The sequence below is a fragment of the Tenrec ecaudatus genome, chromosome 3 (genome assembly GCF_050624435.1).
Source record: "Tenrec ecaudatus isolate mTenEca1 chromosome 3, mTenEca1.hap1, whole genome shotgun sequence".
Classification (NCBI taxonomy): Eukaryota; Metazoa; Chordata; class Mammalia; order Afrosoricida; family Tenrecidae; genus Tenrec; species Tenrec ecaudatus.
This window is the reverse complement of record NC_134532.1, coordinates 114802376-114818543: the sequence shown is the minus strand read 5'-3', so window position 1 is coordinate 114818543 and position 16168 is coordinate 114802376. Positions and strand designations below refer to the sequence as shown.

At 38.7% G+C, this 16168-nt stretch overlaps 1 protein-coding gene across 1 annotated transcript; it reads right to left on the bottom strand.

Moving 5' to 3' along the window:
- Positions 1-256: 256 nt before the first annotated feature.
- Positions 257-15001, bottom strand: GIMD1 (GIMAP family P-loop NTPase domain containing 1). Its single transcript, XM_075544855.1, has 2 exons — positions 14609-15001; positions 257-517 (listed from the first exon to the last, which is right to left on the bottom strand). The coding sequence occupies exons 1-2, from the start codon at positions 14999-15001 to the stop codon at positions 257-259; spliced, it is 654 nt and encodes a 217-aa protein (XP_075400970.1).
- Positions 15002-16168: the final 1167 nt, after the last annotated feature.

Here is a 16168-nt window from a genome sequence, read left to right as displayed (position 1 = left end):
GTAATATACCATAGTTACTTATCTATTGTAATGCTGATGGACACTTGGGTAGTTTCAGGTTTGTAGCTATTCTGTATCTCCAGGAGTGACTTGTCTTTTAGTATACAAAGTGCTGTCTGCACATTTGGGAGGGGAACTGCTGTGCCATCAGGTTCACATTAGGGATCTTACACCCTTACTGATATTTAGGAGATACTCGCCCAACAGTGTTCCCTACGAGTATTAAAAATGCTTATTCTCTTCTTCCACTTTAATTTTATTTAAAAGTAAGTACTTGGTAGCAATTGTCCTTTATAAATTCCATGATTCTCTTTAAGATTGGTATTCTTTGTTCATGAAGTGACTCTCCATTCGCATACAGGAAAACAAATCTTTGCTGAATAGAATTTAGTAATGCTAACAGTGTTTCTGGGGTGCCCTGGATATATTCTTCTTCACTGAGCCCAGCTGCCTGCATCTTTTCCGCATGGGTGAAAAGGATGGCAGTGTAGTTCTTCCAAGCATGTCCCAGAAGTTCCTGGAAGAGAGAAGAAGTTTCAACAAAGCTTCCAGCCTTGAAATGTAATTCTCAAAAAATGAACAAAGGAGTCAATATGTTCCAATTTGGGGGTTACATCAGTAAAGTGAAGTGAAGACGAACTGGGCAAGTGTCTCAAGAAATGATGTTAGTCCTTCATATTATTTTGCTATTATAATAGGCACAAACTATCAATACTGCGCATGATAAATTACAGTTATTATATTCTGTAAGCATTTATGACTGCCCATTCACTTGGGTTCACTGCTGTTGTTATTGGGTGCTACCAAATGGACTCTGTTCATAGCAACCTTATTTACAGAAGAATGAAATGCTGCCCAGTTTTGCATGTGCTATTCCTCTTGAGCCTATTGACAGAGTGACTTCAACAATATTATTTTGAACCCATGGTTGAAGCCACTGTGTCTATATATGCCATTGAGGATCTTCTTTCCCCCCACCCTCTGTTTTACCAAGCATGATGTCCTGTTCCTGGGACTACTTTCTCCTGAGGACGTGAGACAGATTTGTCACCTGTGATAGGTTTTTCATCAACTTGGCTGCACCAAGATTCACAATAATTTGGCAATTGAGGTCTGCCTCATGATGTTTAACATAACGTAATAGACTCCATAGTGGGATTTGCTGTGAGCAGCCAAGCATTTGTGGGAAAATTAGGGAGGAGTGCAACCCCTGACAGGTCACAACCTTGATGATGTTTCCCCAAGGGCATTGCCTGCTTTACATATAAGTAGACACTTTGGAGAATTTCTTCCCTTCTTGCTGCATCTGGCTTCTGCAAATGGCTCAGTGAGCTTTGCCTTTGTGCCAAGGCCCTCCTCCCCTCCTCCACCCCATGTTGCCCACCAATCCTGGGAGCCAGGCACAGCCAGAAGCCTGACCTTCAGTCCTTGAATTCACCTGCCTCCACATTCACCATCCTGAAGTCTTCCTGCTTTCTGGTTTCTCAGCCCCCACAGGTACAAGAGCCAGGAGAAGCCTCCTGCATAACATCTGACCCACAGACTTGAACTAGACTAGACTTACCAGCTTCTACAATAGTCTGAGCTATTTTGATATAAATATATATTTATATATTGATAAATATGACACAAATCTATAAATTTATATATGGTATACATGTATATAAATTTTATATCACTAGTTTTGCTTCTCTAGATAACCCAGCCTAACATACCACCCTTGCTTCTAAGGAGCATTCTAGCCATACTTTCTTAACAAAAACATTGTGCATTCAACTGGAAATCCATGGTATCAATATTTTCTGGGTAAACTTATTCAGTGCTCAGCTTAATTGTTTATGAGACAACTAAAAATACCATGGCTTGGCTCAGGTGTGACTTAGCCCTCAAAGAGACATCTTGATTCTTTAATACTTTAAAGAGCTCTTGTGCAGCAGATATTCCCAATACAATCTACCATTGATTTCCTGACTGCTGATTCCATGAACATTGATTATGTATTAGGCAAAAATTATATATTGACAGCTTCAATCTTTTCTCCATTCATCAAATATCCTCACCTTGATAGAGTTTTGAGGATTTTGGTTTTCTTTACATTGAGTTGTAATATATACTGAAGTTGGTAGTCTTTGAACTTCATCAGCAAATGTTTCCATTCCTCTTCACCTTCAGTCAACATTACAGGTTATTAACAAGTCTTTACTCCTCCTGATGCCAAATCCAACTCCTCAGATTATTTGCTCAGTAAATGATTGAGAAAGATGGTGGGAAATAAACAACCCTTATACACTAATTTCCTGTTTTTAAAACTGGAAGTAGCCTATTGTTTTGTTCAAACAATTATCTATTGGTCTATGTACAGGTTCCTCATCATAACACTATGAAGTGTTATGGAATTTTCTTTCTTTTCAATGTTATCCACAGGTGGTTATAATCAACAAAGTCAAATGCCTTTGCATAGTAAATGAAGTCCAAGTATTCATCTTTCTGGAATTCTCTGCATTCAGCCAAGAATCATCTGATACCAGTAACGATGGCCCTAGTTTCAAGTTCTCTTCTGAATCCCTCTTGAATTTTTGGCAGTTCTCTGTTGACGTACTGCTTAAAGCATTTTAAAATCAATAGCACAATTTAACTTCCAAGTGATATTATTTTATATTTTTCTAATGTTATTAGATTACCTTTTTAAGAAATGGACACAACTTTGAATCTCCTTGCACCTCAGAAATGTCAAGGTAAATGTCCTCTAAATTTCTTGATGTAGACTAGTGAGTGCCTCAGTTTGTGAAATATTTCGGTTGGTCCTTGGTCAGTTCCTGAGGCCTTATTTTCCAGTAATCCATCTGTGCAGCTTGAACTTCTACTTTCAATAGAATTGGCTCTTGAGCATTTGCTACCTCTTGAAATGTTTGAACATAGACTAATATTTTTTCATTATTTTTCCCCTGTCTTTTGATACTTGGTGTGTTATTAAATATTTTACCCACAGAATCTTTCAACATTGCATCTAGAAGCTTGAAATTTTTCTTCAGTTGCTTCAGCCTGAAAAACACTAACCGTGGTTCCCCTTTGGGTTTTCTAACGCTAAGTCTTAGCATCTTTCGCTGTAATACTTTACTTTGTCTTCTAGAGTTGCCCCTTGGAGATTTTTGTTTAGTTCTTTGACTTCATCATTTTTTCCCTATTTCTTTTAACCTCTCCAGAATCAAAATCAAGTGTTAGAATCTCTTCTGACATCCCCTTTGATCTTTTCTTTCTTCATATATGATATTCTTGGTACCATTTCACAACTCATCACAATCGAATGCCTAGGGATAAACAAAACAGGAAATATCTAACACCAAAAATCAAATCTTTAGTCATTAATGTATCTCAAATCGGTTCTTTAAATGTTACCTAAATTCAGGTGAGATATAGTCAAAGTTATATTTTGGCTCTAGTACATATATATTAGCAATTGATGGTCAATTCTTCAGTCGACCCCTGGCCTTGTTCTCACTGATGACATTGTATGGGAAAACAGTGTGTCTCCCCACAGATATGGTTACTTTGATTCTTGTGTATTCCATCTGGAGAGGTCCATGTTATAGTTGTCATTTATGCTGAAAAATATTTGATCTTGAAAAATTCTATCATGCAATCTCCCTTTTTTTTCTATCACCGAGGTCTATCTATTTTCTAACTAATGATATTCCTTCTTTGTTTCCAGCTTTTGAATTCCAATCACTAATAATTATCATTGCATCTTGATTGAATGTTTGATTAATGGAACGTTTGGTAGAATTTGTTAATGTCTTCATCACTCATTTCAGTGTTCAGAGCATGCATTTGGATAATAGTTGCATTAACTGGTCTTCTTCTAGGTGTATAGATAATATCCTACGACAGAAAGCATCGTATCTCAAGATAATCTTGAAATGTTCTTTCTGATGATGAACAAAGTGCCATTCCTTTTGAATTTGATTGCCATGATTCACTGCATAGTAAAACTTATGGTTCTTGGCTGAAAAGGGTCAACACTAGTCCATTTTAGCTCACTAATTCCTAAGATATTGGTTTTTATTTTTTGCATTTCATGTCTTTCCAGCACCAAAACTGCACAGTTTGACAAACTGACAAAAAAAGTGGGGTTGAATTCATTAGAACCGCTTAATTTCTTTAAAGTAAGGATCTTGGGTATGAGACATATGGACATCTTTTGTTTGTTTCTTTATTTGGGGTAGAAATATTGAGTTATTATTATTACTGGAAGCATTTATATAGGACATATTTACAGAATACCAGAGTTACAATCTATTAAGTCAAACATAGCTTTTTAGCCCACATGCAGTGGAAAAACAGAGATTAAAATACATTTGGTGATTTGGCACAGTTATAGAATATAACTATGATCTCTTCACATGCTTAAAATCAAATATAATTCATAAGATGATTTCTTTGTTTCAGAAAACGAGGAAGTTGGCTGTATAATGAATATTTATTTGACTAGTGAAAAGAAGCTGATATAAAGCAGATAGTAAAATGTAGCAAATTTTTCACACAGTATAAAAGACATCTAGAAATAACCATTTAACATTTTGAAATATTTCCACAATTATATGCAATCATGGAAATATGACAATGAAGAACATTCTGTCCCTTCCAAATGCTCTCATTACCAAAATATTTCCAAAGTTTTCATCAGTTAGCAAGAGCTAGAAAATGTAAAATGCTGATGCTATTGAGAGTGACTCTATGTACAACAGATGCGATACTGCCCAGTCTTGTGCCAGCATCACGATTCTTACTGATTTGCCCCAGTGTTGGAACCACTGTGTCAGTCCTTCTGATAGGCATTCTTCTCCCACTTGGTTGACCCTCTACTTTTCCAAACATGCTGATCTTCTCTAGAGTCTGGTCTTACCTGGTCACATGTCCACAATATGAGATTTAGCACAGAAGGAGTGGATGCATAGAGATAATTACTGATGCAAGGGCTTTGTGGGGATTTAGGGGTGGGGGAGATGAAAAGGGTGAGGGGATTTCAGGAGCAAACAAGGAAGGTGGGAGGGGGAGTAGGCACTAGAACTGAAAGTATGTCTAGAACACAACTCATTTTAAATGCAATTTAATCAGGGGCTGGGGAAAGACAATGTTCTGAAATTGATGGTGGTAATTATTGTACAATTCTTCTTGATATGATTGGACTACCAAAATGTGTGATATATGAATTAAATACCAATTAAGTTGATAAAAGTAAATGTGAGTTAAAGTGATATCCCAACTTCTAAGGAAGGAGCATCCTGGCTATAATTCCTCCATGATGAATTTATTTGTTCTTTCTGAACTGTATGTTCAATATTCCTCACAAACACTATAATTCAAACTTATTAGTTCTGCTTGATTTCCTTATTCACTATCCAGTTTTCGCTTATATATGAGATGATTGAAAATATCATACTTTGGGCCAGTCATATTTATTCCTCCAAGGGACAGCTTTACCTTTTAACACTTTATGCCAAGACAGAATGCCTAGAGATAAACAAAATAAAAAATATCTAATGAAAACCAAATGTACAGTCATGGAGTTTATTTCAATTTATAGAAACCCTATATTATTTTAAAAGAGCTTCAATGTATAACAAATATAGAATTTCATTCATTATGATGAATAATTGAAAATAATAAGAGAAGGAATGAGGAGGGTGGAGGGAGACAGGGAAGAGGAGAGGAGAGGCGGAAGGGTAAAGAAGAAACGGGAAGAAAGGACTACAAAGAAGAAAAGGAAAGAGGAAGAATCAGAATATGTAAATCTTCTAATATGAAAATACTCATGAGAACTGTAAGACAAAATATTTAAAATGAGAAACATGTTGAGACATGTAGGTCCTGACACAATCTGCTTTTTATCAGAGCCATTTGTTTGTACAACTAGCTATACTGCTTGACCATGCACTCCTGGAAGGTAGAGGCTATGTCTTTCCATATCAATTGAGGTGTCTAGCACATTGTAAACTCAAAGCAAGTGTCTGTTAGAGTAATTGAGAACTTAATATCTCATCATCATCGCAAATACTTATTTTTGAAGAAGTTTATTTAAACTATGGGATGAAAAAACCCTATACTTTCTCTAGAAGTTTTCTTTGTTTGGTTGTTTAATATCAGCGTGCTTAGTCTGCACCGTCTATTTTGTATTCAGAGAGCCACACTCAGACATAGGTCTTATTTGCCCATAATAATTGTTCAAAAATTGTTTCTTTACTGCATAAAATTATTTTTCTCTTCCTGGTTGTCCAAAATTTCCCCACTTTAAGTAAATTCGACTGGAGGTTTCATGATCAGTACATGAGAAAATAGTTGTTTGTTTTAACAGAAAGATTCTAAACTGTCAACAGAATGTTTCAGAATGATTGGTATAGTCTGAAATGACTGTAAAACACAAATTGATTTACAAAATTCGAACACAACTTTAAAAGAATGTAGCTCCTGTACAATCTTAGTATGAGGGGGCTTCAAGTAGCTAAAGGAAAATGGAATTAAAGATGATAGAATGTTTCCACAAACATTTTGACGCCCACTCCCAAATGGACGGTAACGTCACATGCCGTTTTTGCCAATGGTGACCACATCAAATGGTGACAATTAGCAGGCTCCTTCAGAGCTAGTAACCGTGTCAGTATATTGTGAAGACTCTTCCATTGAGGAAAAAAATCAGGAGGTCACAAAATCAACAGTAGTTGTAAAATAGTAACGCCCTGCATACGTCATATCTATTTGCTAAACTAAATGCATCAGAATTAGAGATGTGGTCTGGGAATATGAATTTTTTAAGCTCTTGAGATTATTTATTCCATCAGCTAATACTTATTGCAAGTCTACTGTGTTCCATGTATCTTGGAAGGTCAGCAAAGAAGTGGAAGGCCCTCAATGAGGAGGGTTGTCCCAGTGGCTACCATTCGGGGTTCTAACAGTGTACCCAGTGTAAGGATGGAGCTGGACTGGGCAGATTTACTCTGTTGTATAGCTGGCCCCTCTGAGTCAGAACCAACTCAATAGCACCTAGCACTGACACAAGGGCACAGTAGGAATGAGACGGATGGTTTCTCTGTTTACACGTAGGGGGTATTACATACTTATCAAAGTGAGAGTTGAAAAAGAGGGACAGACAGAAGAAAAATAGTTTCAATCTGCTACCACTGGGTTTTGTAGAGAACATAAATGGTACTCGAATAGTACAGTGTTCGGTGGAGTATACGTGAGGGTACAAAGAAGGAATCAGGAAAAGTTACTAGCATTGAGGCATCTTGAGATTTTTTTTGAAAAGTACATAGGACTAGCAAGGGAATTAAAGAGCAATAAAGACATAGAAGGAGTCCCTGGCAAATAATTCAGCAGCTAACCAAAATACCACGATTGTAGTTCACCCAAAAGGGCCTCAAAAGAACCAAGGAGAACCTGGTGATCTCTGATTTCTGTAAAATCAGCGATTGAGTGTCTCTGGGCCCAATCCTGTACTCTGACACATCGAGAGTTGCTATGAATCAGAATCAATTTCATAACATAGTTACTTGGTCTGATTTTTAAAAGCATAAAATAATAAATAAAGAGAGAGAGCAAACATTACTGAAGATGGTGTGCTATTGAGATTTTTTATCTCTAGAAGTACAGCTATTTCAGTTGATCATTAATCACTCATATCTCTAGAGGTTCTGAAATTTAGAGCCAGCCTTGAAATCTTCTGGTGTACCCATACTTGTGTCATAATACAAAATGTGTACATAAACCCAAGTGAACCCCACAGCTGTCAGATCAATTCCACCTCATAACTATCCTATAAGGTGCAACTGCCAAGTAGAATTTCCAGGATGTAAATATTTGTGAAAGAAGACAGCCTCAGCTTTCTCCCGTGGAGCAGCTGGTGGGTTCAAACGACCAAACTTTTACATAGCAGTTGAGAGCTTTAACTACCAAGTCCCTACTCAAGGACACAAGTGAATAAAGAGCTGTTCCTCTTAGCCCTGCAGTTGCTGCTTTGGGAGTTGGTTAATGCCTGGTCCATAATGGTTATGAAATAATTTTTGAAATATCACCCTACTAAAAATACATGCTAAAGGAATTGTTTGGCACAAATAATCCTTTCCCAAGTAAAAAAAAAGTCAGAACTCTTTCTTAATATGTAATTCATGTAATTATTCACTTTCTAGGGTCGTACTTCTTGCATCAAGTATGCAAACTTTCTCAGTATTCATTTGGTTTCTGGTTTTCTGCATTGAGCATTAACATGGTCCCACTTTGTCTGCCCCAGCCATTTCCTCTACTTCTAGCTATAATCACATTCAAGGACACAAGGTGAAAGTGCCCGAGTGTAATAGACGTGTAAGCTCCAGGCCATTTATGAGCCCATGTGTTCAGCCACTGGGAAGTTTTTACATGTTGATAATTATTTCTGAAAGGATGCTCGTATCCTAAATGGTGAGAGAAATTGCACTTTTGAGTTCCTGCCAAAAATAGAACTGTGGTTGATTTAGCTTATAATCTTTAGATTGATTTTTGGCTGGAAAATAGTGGAATATTTTAAAGCAGTGTCGCTTGGTGTACAGTCATCAAGTTAGTGGCCAAGCATGTTCTCGACGGACCTAGAGAAAGCGTAATCACAGCTGATTGATACCTTGCAAAAAACTCCAAGAGCAAGATAAGTTAATGTATGTTATCTGGTGTTAATAATTTAAATACGGTCCTAAGCGAGATGGATATTTTACAATCAATCGTGAAGTGTGTGGTTTCGGAGTGCTAATGGGGTGAGTCCATTTAGTCCTTCGGGGAAACTCGTTAGAGTTTAAGCTTTGTTTTTCAGGAGTTATGTTCATTTCCCAGGACCCCACCAGCCTGGCCCCATTTGTTTGTGGTTGATGAAATCACAGCATCTGGATTTTTAAGGGGGGACTTTAAAAAAAGCCAACTATTACATCAACCAAGGGGGAAAATCATGAAACAGGAGGACAATAAGGACCATTCTTTATGTTTTTTGCTATTCCCCTACTCTCGTCCCACTTAAACACCACATTTCCCTCTCAGAAAACCAGAGCTGGCGGATAGGACCTTGGTAGATTTGGCTGTGGAAGGCTGTCTGGGCTCAGAGCTGTGGAAGAATTTAGGGATCATCTCTTCACATTGCCTCATTTTGCAGATGAGGCTATTGAGGCCTTTTGATGTAAAACAACTTCACTAAAACCACATAGTTGATTGCAGGCAGACAGAGGTTCATAGCAGACTCACAGAACTGCCGGGCTCATCCATGGAATTGGGGACTTCTCGGTTTAACCTTACTAAATTAGAAAAATTTTGAGGGGTTACTTTATAGTTCTACATCATAGCCAGTAACTTTGATTTCACTCATCCTTTCCTCTGACACCTGTAAATAGAAGTCCAGAGAAGGACATATTTGCAGATAATATTTTTAAGATAAAATGACTAACCATACGATAATCATGAATATTATTGAATATTAATTAATGAAATATTAATGATTTTGCTTGTACCTACCAGACACCTGTATTTTGGTGAAACAATTTACTGTTCTGCCAATGTGGTGATAATTCCAAAAGTGACCCCCAATGAAATAGAATTATCATTCCCAGATAACCAATGAGGGGACTGCGGATTAAAGAAATTGATAAGACTAACCAAAGTCACCAAGCAAATGAGTAGATAAATAAAAGTTGACCACAGATATAATTTACTCAAGAAGTCATGCCCTTAACTTGTATAATGCATTGCACACATCTACAAGTTCAGCATGAATGAGAACTAATCATAATCTGGTGGGAACAATAGCAATAAAACAACAATTGTAATATGAGGGGGTTCCTCCCACCAAGCAAAACAAAACAGAAAAGGCTCTGTGGGGCGGAGCTTTCATAATACACCTTTGTCCTGCTGGGCCAGCATCCAACAAGTTGCTCAGACTTAGTGCACCCAGCGGCATCACCTGGGAAGGTTCTCAATGGTCAAAATGAATTTTTTTCATAAAAGCAGTTTCTCTTGAATCTCATTTTTTGTGATAGCCATTTAAGAAAACAGAGCACAGCTGAAATTTTGTTTCCTGCTTGTGAAAAATGACACAGAAATTGTTGTGATGTTGAATGTAGCTTCTAAGCACAGCACTATGGGAAAAACTTAATTGTATGGGTGGGTTTCTCCTTTCAAAAAAGGTGAAATGTCAATTGATGACAAACCTCAGGCTGCATGTCCATTAACTTCCTGAACAGATGAAAATGTTGACTCATAGTGCATTCCTTCAGGTCAGACTGTTAATCAAGCTTTGTATTTAGAGGTTCTGAAAATATTTCATAACAGTATCCAACAAAAAAGTCCTGATTTGTGGTGGACAGGGAACTGGTTTTGTCACCACAGCAATGCACTTGCTCATGCAGACATTTCAGTGCGCCATTTTTTGGGGAAAAAAACAGTGTGCCTCTCTTGCCCCACACACCTTACTCCCCTGACCTCACTCTATTCAACTCCTTTCTGTTTCCTTGAATGAAGAAGGACACGAAAGGACAGCAACTTGATGATGTAAAAGAAATGAAGAAAAACAAAAAAGAGGGAGGTACCGTCAGCCATCCAAACAGATTAGCTTGAAAAATGTTTCCAAGAATGGAAGAAAAAAAGAATGGAATAGCATATTTGACAAATGTATTAAGTGTAATGGAGAGTACTTTAAAGGTGATAAGTTTGTTTTGTAAAAAAAAATTAAATACGCTGTTTTGAAAAAAAAATCCATTTTGGAGGGGCATATCCCCTCATAGTAATAATACATTGTTTTTTCATGAACTTACTCTAAGGCATGAATAATTCCAGGAACTTTATATTTAATAAATATGACAGTCAGAACTCTTTCATATGGGATAACACACAAGAAAAAGAGAGAGAGAGAGAGAGAGAGAGTGAGAGAGAGAGAGAGAGAGAGAGAGAGAGAGAGAGAGAGAGAGAGAGAGAGAGAGAGAGAGAAACAACAACAACCCCAAATGCCCAATTTCAATGCCATTGGTTCTCGCTCATAGCAACCCCAGAGGGCAGGGCAGCACTGCCCCTGTGCCCCTGTGCCCCTAGACTGTAAGTCCTTATGGAAGTAGAGAGTCTGTCTTTCTCCTGCGGAGCAGCTGATGGTTTCAAATTGTTGATCTAGTTAGCAACCCAATTCATAACATCACCAGGGCTCCTATGTCACATAAGTAAAACTGTCCCCATATTACAAGTGAGTTGTACTATCAATTTATAGTCATATCTTCAGAAAGTAGCAAGGCTTGCTTTACAACTAGGTGCCATCTAATAACTAAGTCTGTGGGTTGCGTAGTTTCTCAGGGCCTGCATTGGCCCCTCTGAGTCTTTTGAATACAAACTCACCTACATTACCAGCTGAGTTGTAGATTATGAGACAAAAATAATACACGTGTGAAGCCTGCTTATATGTTATAATAATAGGTGACCTCATGAGGGTAGAAATAATGTGGACGTCGGTCAATTCCTGAGTTCAGTCTTGGAATAGATTCGCTGCCTATGAGCTCTTCCTTTGAAGGGGCTTTAGTAATGTTGGCTCTGATCATTATTTGCGATTTAAAAAGATATATAGATTCAAATGAAAATTCAGGGGAATCATTCCTTTTGTTTCCCAGTCTAGGGGAGAGGACCCACTGATGCCTGCATCGTTTTACTGTAGGTTAATGGTGACCTAACATAAATAAAGGAGAAGGTATATCGGGATGGGTGGAATATCTCACTTGTGAATACTAGCAGGCTCTAACCCTTGTGCAAAATATTAAAGCAGCAATTGGGAGAAATCTTAAAAGAGAACGTAGGGAGGTTCAGGAAAGAAGAAGTTATTTCTCTGACATTAGTCTTGCAGACTCCTTCCAAAGAAGGCATGGAGACACCCCCACCCCCCAAAAAAGTAGAAGAAGAAGAAAGGAAAGGGGGCTAGGCAGACACTTCATTTGCCATTTAACTTCGGTTAGGAAGAAAAAAAAAATCCACAGTGAGTCTGGAACTAGAAGACCTTAATGACTCCTTGATCCTTCCGAACAGCTGCTGCTGCTGTTGAATATTCAGACGTTCTGCAGCTGCTCCCAATCTCTGAGCACATCCAGATGGCTGCCACCAGTATCAGAGGCACCTTCAGGAAGAGCATCATAAACAGCCAGCCTGTACTTAGACAACCTTCAACCAAAGACAAGGATGGAAGCCTAGAATAGGTCTTCAGTGCCTCTCAGGGGCTGTGGGAACCTCTTAGGGTTCCTAAAACCTGACTACTGAGTTCTCCTGGGAGAAAGACATTTTTTATTCTGGAAAAGTATTCTGGATCTGAGTTTGCCTTAGTCCATCTCCTCATTTGCCATCAACTCCTGAATTGGACACTGAATTAAGAACGGCAGCTGCTAAGAGGAAAGGCTGTATGCCAGACATTGTTTGAAAAGACCAGAGAAATGTATGAATCAGATTCACTTACACACAAAACGGGGTGGGGGGGTGGGGGTGGGGGATAATTGTTCTCAATTTGTTCTCTATCCTAAAACTAGAAAAATGTATTTTGAAAATTACATATTTGAAATTACATATTCAGCATAGGACCAGCATAGAGACAAATATTGGGACACATGGAGAGAGTTTAGCTTTTGCAAAACAACTGCATTTTCCTTGACTGCATTACATCCATTTGGAACACAGCTAAGGATGCCTGGTTGACAATGGTTAAAGAACTCAGCTGCAAAGTGGTAAGTCAGCAATTCGCACCCTCCGGTCCTCAGTGGGAAAGAGATGCAGCACTCTGCTATGGGACATTTCTACTCTGTCTTGGGGGTGTTGCTAGCAGTCAAAGTTGACCCATTGCCACACACCCACCACATGCGAAGCCAATTACTTACTTGATAGTTCACAACCGATTTTTACAATCTACTTTTATGGACTAGAAGTAGGTTACTCCCCTTTGATTTTTGAGTGCACCATTTAGTAATTTGGGAGCGGTTTGTAGCTTTTTTAGATTCCACATTGTTTCTTAATTGCAATCATGTTCTCCTTTGCTTTTGTACAGAATGTCCTTGATTTTTCAGGAGTTGGATGATGAGGGTTATTTTTTATACTCTTGTCACCCTAATTTTTCCACTAGTTTCTTGTGATTGCACACATGGCATTTTGTTTTGCTTTTAGAAACATGCCCAAAATGAAAAACAAAATGTGCATCTTTCATTTAGAACAATTTTATGCCATTGCATATTAAAGGGGGGAAAATACATCTTTAAAACAAACTATACTATCTTTTTGGGTGTACCAGGTTCTATGGTCTGAAATTAGACCAAAGTAAGTAGGATATACACAAAGACCTAGTGAATTAAAATGTGCTTTCCATGAGGTTTATGTGTAGAGCTTCGAATAGATGTGAGTTCTCTGAACCCAGTGCCTCAGAGAGACAGCTGGATGACATATAGATGGGCTTTAAAATCTTTCTGGAAAAATCCCATTATCTGTCCATTTTAGTTTTCCATGAACGTTATGAAGTCCTCGATCCCACAACTATATCAACCACTCATCCGAGTCTGTCATATTTTGATGACTTTCATGTTGCTTTTATGCTGGAAGCTATGCTAGTGGTGTTTCAAATACCAGCAGGGTCGCCCATGGAGGAGGAGTTTCAGTGTAGACTTTAGATGAGACTACTGCTACTAGAATTAGCCATTGAAAACTTGTGAATCCCAACAGAACAGAGTCCACTACAGTGCTGGAGGGTGAGCCCTAGGGTGAAGGGCACTCTAAATACTTATGGATGAAGGCAGGGCGCGTGTCTTATCCACCAATCAGTAAGCTTTGTGTAAATGCGCCAACACGTTTCTCCATGACAGGGTCAGTGAATGAACACCAGTTTGATGAGCCATAACTACCTTGATTCTCGATCGGGAGTGCAAGTCTCTATTTCAAGTTCATACTTCTAACATTTTACGGTCTTCAAGAATCATCTGAACGATTTATTAAAATGCAGATAGCAAAGATGCTATGGTTGCTCCTTTAATAGATCCCAAATGAATGACTTTTTTAATAAGTGTCCCAGGTAATTCTGATACAGATTCTCTGGGGCCCACCATTTACAAACATATTCAGTTTTCGGTTCTTGAGGGCTTGAGACTCATGGAAGCTCTGAAAAGTTGTGCTTCTCTCCCTCTCTCTTGATGTTATCCAGTTTCAAACCAACCGACTAAACCCTCTAAAGGAAATTGTAACACCCATTCTTGGGAAAATCATGACAATTTACATTCTTTCTCTGTGTTCAATATGGTGTGCTTTAAGCTATTATCTTAATGAGACCTTCACTTGCTTCAGACACATCATTAAAAAAGACCGATTGCTAGGCAAGGACTTCATGTTTGGCACTCTAGAACATCAGCAAAAATGTGGGAACTCTTTAGTGGGCTCTACTGACACATTAAGGACTATTGATCCAAGCAAACACACCAGCTACCAGGAGGATGACACAGGACCAGCGCAGATTTATTGCATGAGTCAGAACCCACTCAACAACAGTGATCCAGATAATGTTTACCAAATATGAATACTGGCATTAGTGATTTTATCTCTGAATTACCTGGATCAGCTGGACTGAGGGCAATACCTCCTCTCCACACAGAGGCATGTCTGTTCTCTGCAACAGCAGTGCAAGGTGGAGCCCATCTTGCCCGAAGTGATGTGCCAGGGCCTCTTTGACCTTCTGGATCACACGTTTCTTGCTCAGACTGCTGTGTGGATAGCCTGGAGTGTCTAGGACCTGCACCTGCAGGGCTAGCTCTCGACCCTCTCTGCGCATGAAGCTGTGAAGGAGACCACTGCGGCCCAGGCTACACTCTTGGGTTACAGAGCATGGAGCAAAGCTGCTGTGGAAGTCATAGCTTCCCAGAAGAATGTTCCCAGCAGAACTTTTCCCACTCTGAGTCATACCAAAAAGGGCCAAGTTGATGATCCTTTGGTTGGGATCTGTCATGGCTGTGGATAAACAAAGGCATAGCATAAGCAGTCAGACGTCTACATTCATCATGTGAACTTTCTTGCCTCCCCACCTTTGCTTGGTTTTCCCCTCATTCAGGGTGACTGAAAATACGGAGGGGTGGACACACCCCAGTAACAATGAGATGAAAATAATATCAGTGGTCGATATTGAGCGGGAAGGGAACAGTTGCATACAGATTCAGAAGAAGAATCAATGATTGCAGGAAAATGAGACAAATAAAAATGGAATTGTTTCCTGTGGGAACCTGTAACGTTTCCATGTAAGCCCTTTAAAGGAGGAAAATGCAAACTTATTCATGTGGCCAATTAGGCCATTTAAAAATGGGTGCTGAGACTCCCGAGCTCAGGAACATGCCTAGCAGCAGTACTTGAAAATTATTCACTTTTAGAAGAGGAGTAGGGGCAGAAGAGTGGAAGAAACAGTCCTTCTGGCTTAAAAAAAAAAAAACCCCAAAACAACAACCAATGTGCCCACTCCACCCTATTAATACACAAGTGACATCTGCAAAAAATCATCTTTCCCAACTTCCTGCATGTTTCCCTTCTATGAAGCGTAAGTTATGTTAAAGAAGCCTTCTGTTTCTGTTTACGAAAGGTTTGTTTTTCCTTTTTACAACCAGGCAACATTCTGATGAAAATGAGAACAACTTGTAATTTCTATTATGAAATAATTAATAAATCATCTCCCTAGTCCATCATTGTAAAGTGTTGACTCTTTAATAAAGAACGTAAAACCCAGCACATTTGGAACATTGTTAGAAGGTCATAAAATCCTGGGGATCCTCTTCTCTTTCTGCTGCTTGTATAGCTAACCTTTTGAACAGAGCAAAGGCCCCTTGTAGCACTGTAAAGCTATCAAGTCTTGGATTAAATTGATAGGGCTTTTCCACCAGCCAATTACCAAACATGCTCAAGGCGCGTATTCAGTAATAAGACATTTTAGGTTTGTATAGTTATTAGTTTTGTCGCTAAACTGGAATTCCCCTATTAGGTAGTTTTACGTAACCTAGACCACTCTAATCCAATAATTTCATTTCATCCCAATCTCTCCAGTTGCTATCACGGTCACCTTGCAGGACACTCATTCACCCCATGCAAATATATTTCGGTTCACATCCTTCAAGCTGACCCCAGAGCACTC

What these genes read in the sequence shown, in the direction of transcription:
- GIMD1 (XM_075544855.1), bottom strand. Translation starts at nt 15,001, where the DNA reads ATGACAGATCCCAACCAAAGGATCATCAACTTGGCCCTTTTTGGTATG. An exon ending in CCTCAGTCCAGCTGATCCAG is followed by an intron (nt 518 to 14,608) that starts GTAATTCAGAGA and finishes TCTCTCTTCCAG; the next exon opens with GAACTTCTGGGACATGCTTG.